We start from the raw sequence: 7,683 nt of genomic DNA, 5'->3' as shown, positions 1-7,683 counted from the left end.
GTTGATATTGATTGAAACGTTGAGAATCTTGGAACAACTTGATCTCCGCTTTTTCTTCCGTGTACTGAACTTTACAAAACGCGTTTTCAGGATCAATTTTGTCAGAACTCACAATTCTGCCGTTTACAAAACGACTTTTCTGAAAACCGCTTGTAGGCGACTCATCATCGGAGTCACTGACACCGATTTTACTTGAGGTCACCTTCCTCGCGTTGTCTCTACCCGGAGAATTGCACGGAGACAACTTGCTTCCTGGAATGTAGTTTGGGAGCATCTGATCGTGAATTTCTGTGATTGATGGCAGAGGCGAATTCGACCGATCGCTGACCGATTCGTTGCTGTAGTATTCCATCGACGACGATGAGACGATTTTGTCGGTCGAGTAGACGAGACTTTCGTCTTCATAATCGTTACGGCACTGGAGTTCGATGGAGTAAGGCGATGAAATGGAAAGGCCAAATCGTTGTTTGATGGCTTGCAATTCGACTTTGAGGCGCTTGTTCTCGTTTGTGAGTTGGACGATCTGATTTGTCAGTACCACGTCATTAAGGCGGCGTTTTTCGCGCGATTTTTTGGCGGCCGCATTATTCTTCTGGCGCTTCATCCAATATTCTTTATCCTTCTTATGATCTGGAATGAATTCTCTGTGTCGTCTCGTCACCGACTTCATCTCGGTCATCATCATTTTCACAAATTTACAATCAAACTAAATTTTTCTTAGTACTATAAATTCGTCTTTGATTTATTTAACAATTTTTATCTGACTTGTCGCTAAATTAATAAACAATATTTGCTTGTTTTTAATATAACTATTTTGAATTATTACGTTATTATTATATTACAACAAACCAGCCAGATATCAATAACTATTGTTATCATTATTATTATTATTATTATTATTATTATTATTATTATTACATTAAACAGTTTACATTTTCATAATTAATATTATAATAATAATTTGTTAGAAATTATTATTCGGTTGTTTATTCATCCGAGCGGTTGGTTCAACATTCCCAAACGTATGTTATTTAATATGTACTCCACTCAGCGGCAGATTAAATACACTCGATGCACGTAACGATATTTCACACTATTAAGTAAGTAGCTTATGTAACATAATGACGATGATGATGACGACGACGACGATGATGATGAAAATGATGTTTCTCTCACTAATGGTGATGAAAATGATAATGAAAATGATAGAATATGATACAGAAAATGCTGACGACGACGACGATGATGAAAGATGACGTCAACAATGACGTTGCTCCCACCGATAAGGATAAAGATGACGACGATGATTGCTGATAATGCACCTGATGACAGTGATGATGACGAAGACAACTATGACGATGGTTCGGCTTTTTTTGGTTTTTAATATTTTCACGGGACGACAGGCCTGTTATATAATTACGACTGCGGGTTAGAAGAAAATATTTAAATTATTATTAATTTATCATTATTATTTTATTATTATTATTTTATTATTATTATTATCTGTTATTAGTAATATAGTTATAATAGTAAAAATAACAATAAAATAATAACAATGATAATAAATTGTTATTACTAAAGATATTTTTGTCTTATTCATTTTCACCCATCCTTAACTTATTAACTCCATCTATGCGTCGTGCGTAAAATTAATAATAATACTAATAATTATTAATTCTATTATTATTATTATTATCAATATTAATTAGCCTAGTCAGTAATTATGATAATTAATTTTTTTTCAAGATGACTCAATTAATTATAGTCTGGTTCGCCAAGCACTCCTGGCAGACGCACATTCATCTGAATGGGTAATTTTGTTATTGTGACTTTTATTATAATGTTATATAAGAGCTTCGATGAGGAGTAAACACACATACACAAGCACCACACACAAACATATACACAGAGTAAACACACATACACCATACACAACACGCACATGCACACACACACACACACACACTACACACACACACACACTACACACACATGCACCTACATACACACACACACAAACCTATAAACCTACATATTAACAAACACATCAAATAAACATACACAGACATAAATACCTACATAAAACAAATTAAACGATATTAAAATGCACATGCAAACGCAATTATACCAAACACACTCACACAAACATATGATTACCGACAAAACTTACTAAAGATATAAACACATACACAAAAAGACAGACCCATCGATACATGCGAACACACAAGCCCAGACAATTTAGTTTCCATAATATTAACGGGAAATTCCACTTCTATTAATAGCTTGACTGCTTAACGAACGTGTCACGCAACGAACGACGTAAATCTACGGTTTAGAAATGTTTCATTCTGCTTTTATAATTCAACATTTCCGTTGCAAAAGATGGCGTAGCAGTCACTCAGACAGGTAGGAGGACAGCACAACGTACATAGAGGACTAAACAGAAGTACTAATAACGTTGACTGGAGAATGTTGTTTGTTATAACTATGCGTTGTATAATACCAAACCAAGCGAAACACGTCAAACTTCATATAGAAGTCTGATTCATCTGTTTGCTTCAATGATCTCTCTCTCTCTCTCTCTCTCTCTCTCTCTCTCTCTCTCTCTCTCGTCTTTATCTTCTTTCCATCTTTTTTGCTATCTCTCTCTGTCTCATCAACAGCATCTTCACCAACAACAACATCGCAATCATCTTATCACATCTTGTGTTCATGAAAGGCCTTGAAAATACAACACATACGCTTAGGCACACACGCATACGCATACGTACACTGCACTTATTTGAAGCTTACGCAATTTCAGGAATAAATGAACAAACCTACACAAACACACCTACACAAACACACATACACAAACACACATACAGACAAACAGACACACATACATACCTACACATATGTAGACACACATAGACATATATGTGCAGACATACACATATACAAACAAGTATAGTTATTTTAAAACATCTTTCAGCCAAACCAACATACGTATGTAGGTGAGGAATGTGTGTGAATTAAGAAAGTGCAAATAGTGATATGTGTGTATGTATGTTTGTAATGTACAATATATCTATGTATATAAGTATGTATGTTTGTAAATATGTATGTAGGTATGTATGAAGAAATGTATATATATATAAGTATGCATGCATGCATGCATGCATGTATGTATGTATCTATGTTAAAACCAAAACATGATGAATGACACTAAACAGTCAAACATTAAGTATGTATGTATGTATGTGTGTGTGTGTGTGTGTGTGTGTGTGTGTGTGTGTGTGTGTGTGTGTGTGTATGTATGTATGTATGTATGTATGTATGTATGTATGTATGTATGTATGTATGTATGTATGTATGTATGTATGTATGTATGCATGTATGTATGTATGTATGTATGTATGTATGCATGCATGCATGCATGCATGCATGTATGTATGTATGTATGTATGTATTATTATTATTATTATTATTATTATTATTATTATTATAAGAAAACTTGTATAACGACTTTTATAGAACTACCCAAAGTGACTTTTATAGAACTACCCAAAGTCGCTATCCAACATAACCAAAAAAAAAATTTTTGTCCATTTAAGTAATCAAACAAAAGCATAAATATTTCGAAAATAAACATAAGTATACATTGTAAAAAGAACTAAAACAAAACAGATAAATCCTTTAAATTCATATATAGATGCAAACATATACTCTCGACCATACCCAATCACTCAAAGTAATGTAACAACCATTAAGAACCAAACAGCAACCATTTTAAACCAAATCATAGATACATTCATCCACACTTTATCCACACCAATCACACACAATTACGCTAAGAAGATGCACGATAACATATAATTCAGAACAACTAACAGACAAATACCCAGCCACCAGCACAATAATTATAAATCGATTCAAATTATTAGAAACACACGAAACACACACATCTCATCACATCCAAAACACATTCAACGTAAGCACATCCCATCATAAAACACCCCCATACATTACGTACTCGACAACTCAATTATATATTTAAAAGGTAAATAAAAAAAACAGCATAAAACAAATGAATGTTCCGTTATCGATAAGCTACATTCATAAACAACAAAAGCAACTTACTATTCACAACTTCAATTAATCTTCAAAACAGGTGTGTTTTCAATTCTCTCCTAGACTGCAACAGTGACATCCCTGGTCGACGAATGATGCATGGAAGACTGTTCCATATTTTCGTACCACATACAGCAAAGTTACGAGACCCAATCTTCAATTTTGACACCCGATCTGTCAAGTAATTCTGATCGTTTGATCTCAAGACAAAATTCTGAGCAGTCATATCTTTGAGTGTAAACATCTCCGTCAGATATCGTGGTGCCAAACCATTTAAACACTTGAACATTAATAAGCAAATTTTAAAAACAATCCTCTTTTCAATTACCAACCAGTGCAAATCCTTAATCAATGGAGTCACGTGATCATACTTTCGTCCACCCATTACTACTTTAGCTGCTCTATTCTGTACAGATTGCAACAGTGCAATTTCATTCGCTGAAACACCATACAGTAGGCTGTTGCAGTAGTCCAAACGTGAGTGGACAAATGAATGAACTAATGCCATCAAAGCGGGCTTGCTGACGAATCTCTTAATGCGCTGCAACTGACGTAGAGGAAAACAACATGACTTTACGACACCCCGTATATGATCCCGCATGGTCAGATTAGCATCAAGTGTGAAGCCCAGAATTGTGGATGATCTTTCAAATTTAACAATGGCATCATCCATTTCTAATACATCTCGATGAATTTATGATGTTTGCTGCCATGTACCAATTGGCACTAACTTGGTTTTATCTTTGTTCAATTTTATTCCACTTTGTGACATCCAAATATTTACTGCAGCCAACGCATCTTTCAGTCCTTCAGCTAAATCATCAAACTTTTCAACAGGAGCACATGACACTAATTGAATATCATCTGCATACGCATAACACTCCATCTTATGATTCTCCATCATGTCAAACACATCAGCAGTATACAAGAAGAAGAGAAATGGCCCCAACACCGATCCCTGAGGGACGCCAGTTAACATTTTTTCTTCATCCGAATATTCATTACCAAATAATATCCGCTGTGATCTGTCATTTAAGTACGACTTGAAAAATCTTAGCACAGTGCCTGAAATTCCATAGCTTGCCGACATTCTTTGAACAAGTATATTGGGATCCACACAATCAAAGGCAGCACTCATATCAAGTAAAGCTAACAATGTCACTTGCTTTGAATCTGATGCCTGAAATAACGTTGACAACAGCTTTAATAGTGCCGTTTCCGTAGAGTGGAATCTTCTGTACCCAGACTGAAAGCACGGAAGATTATTTTCATCCAAGTATTGCAGAAGCTGTCTTGTAACCACCCTTTCAACAATCTTTGCTATAAACGACAAATTTGACACAGGACGAAAACTCTTCAACTCATTTGCATCGGACGATGGTTGCTTCAATAGCGGTGTAACAATTGCTTTTTTAAAAATCATTGGATAACTTCCAGTTTTCAAACACATATTGATCAAATCCGTCAAGTACGCAAAAACAGTTCAATGTGTTTTTTGAAAAGACTCGTCGGGATGGGATTTAGCATACATGTTGTCGTAGGGGCTTTCAAAATAACTGCCTTAACATCATCACTTGAGCACTCAAAAAAATTCGAGAATACTGATGTTCTTTAACCTTACAACTGAAAGAAGGTACGCCATGCCCTGCTATGGTTTTTTTAATGTTTTCAATCTTTTTCCTGAAAAACTCTGCAAATTCACTGGCAGCAATTTTATTGTTTGCTACATCAACCGTGTTAGTATTTTTGTTACATAAAACCTTGTTTAAAACTCGCCATAACTGTTTAGGGTTGTTAGCGTTAGTGTTAACTAAATTGTTCCAATATGATTCTCTTTTTTCTGCAAAATGCTCTTGTTTCATATTCATTAGGCCAATCCAGTTCTGCCTATTAACCATGCATTTATTTTTCATATATTTGCGTTCATACCTTCGACAATCACGTTTAATTCCTCTACAGTCACTATCAAACCATGGTGCAGTTGGAACCATTCTTGTTTCAACAACATGAAGAGGCACAACAGTATTAGCAATTTTCATCATTTCATTGTTGAAGAGCTCCGCTGCTCTATCTACATCATCGTCATTACAAGCACCACTTATCGGAGATCCATTAATCAAGGTAAGAAAATGATTTTCATCCACACGCTTCCATGCCCGTACAGTCTTTTTAACCTTTAACACAGGGGAACAAACTATTGGCAAACAAAATGAAACCAAACTGTGATCAGAAATGACACCACTAGGATATACCCTAACACGAGTAACAGGCATATTTATTACTGGTACCACCAAGTCCAACGTTCCACCATGCATATGTGTAGGTTCTTTTATAACATTTTGCATTGAAAACATGTCAAACACATTCGATAATATCTTGGCATTAACATCATCATTTCTTTCGACATGCACGTTCAAATCACCTAATAATATTACATGATCACTCAATAACATTATGTTCTCCAAGATACTGGTCAATTCTTGAAAAAATGCTTTAGAAACCAACTGCGATCCTGGTCGATAAATGGCAAATAGTACAACAATAACTTTGCCTACTGTCAATATAACCACAATTGCCTCAAATTTTAATAATTCCGGCAAAGCTATCCTTTTGTGTTTAAAGAGATCACGAAGGTAAATGATTAACCCCCCGTGACATGGATCCTCCCTTCGCAAACAATCAACAAACCTGAATCCATGGGGCTATTTATGTATGCATGTATGTATGTATGTATGTATGTATGTATGTATGTATGTATGTATGTATGTATGTATGTATGTATGTATGTATGTATGTATGTATGTATGTATGTATGAATGTATGTATGTACGTGTAAAGGGGTATGGAAGTTTAAAATAAGAGCAACAGTCGGGACCTTGAATTAAATTTAGATGTAGTTGTTATTGGCCTTGCTGTTTTCGATTAACTTTTTGTTGTTTCTGTTTGTTTGTTGTTGTTTTTTGTATGAATGTTTGTATGTATGTATGTTTGTATGTATGTATGTTTGTATGTATGTATGTTTGTATGTATGTATGTTTGTTTCGTTGTTAGTGAAGTTGTTGTTTATTGTTGTATGGACTTGTTGTTGTCTGTGTTGTTGGCATTGTTTTTGGCGGTTAATGTTAACGTTGTTATGCGTTCATTTGTTATTCACGTGGTTTTGGTTGGAGTTACTAAATGTGTTATTTTTTTTCAATGAAGATTTTAACGGCACTGCGCAGCTCCCAAGATGGTGCCATAATGTGCCAGTAATTTTAATATTTTTTTCCTAATTTTTGTTTTATTTTGTTTTTTCATTTTTTATAATTATTTAGTTATTATTATTATTATATCCTCAAAATCTATCACAGTCGAAAAGGAAATGTGTTATTTCGTTGCGGTTTTAAATGTAGTGTTGTCGCTGGCGCCAGCGTTGTTGTTTAGATAGATCTTATTTCCAGTTTTAAATAAAATAGACGTTTGTCATTAACAATTGATATCGTCTTTTATACTAAAATGTGTATTTTTTCCTCGGCGCCAAAAGTATTATTATTATTGTTGTTATTGCTATTATTATTATTGTTGTTGTTG

At 34.5% G+C, this 7,683-nt stretch overlaps 1 protein-coding gene across 1 annotated transcript; it reads right to left on the bottom strand.

Annotated features, from left to right (window-relative positions):
• Positions 1-433: 433 nt before the first annotated feature.
• Positions 434-670, bottom strand: HELRODRAFT_82807 (hypothetical protein; the record flags this gene model as incomplete). Its single annotated transcript, XM_009023105.1, has 1 exon — positions 434-670. A coding segment is annotated over one exon (237 nt), but the record flags the coding sequence as incomplete, so codon positions are not given.
• Positions 671-7,683: the final 7,013 nt, after the last annotated feature.

This window comes from Helobdella robusta (genome assembly GCF_000326865.2).
Source record: "Helobdella robusta unplaced genomic scaffold HELROscaffold_34, whole genome shotgun sequence".
Classification (NCBI taxonomy): Eukaryota; Metazoa; Annelida; class Clitellata; order Rhynchobdellida; family Glossiphoniidae; genus Helobdella; species Helobdella robusta.
Note: the sequence above shows the minus strand (reverse complement) of the source record. Positions and strands in the feature narration are given on the sequence as shown.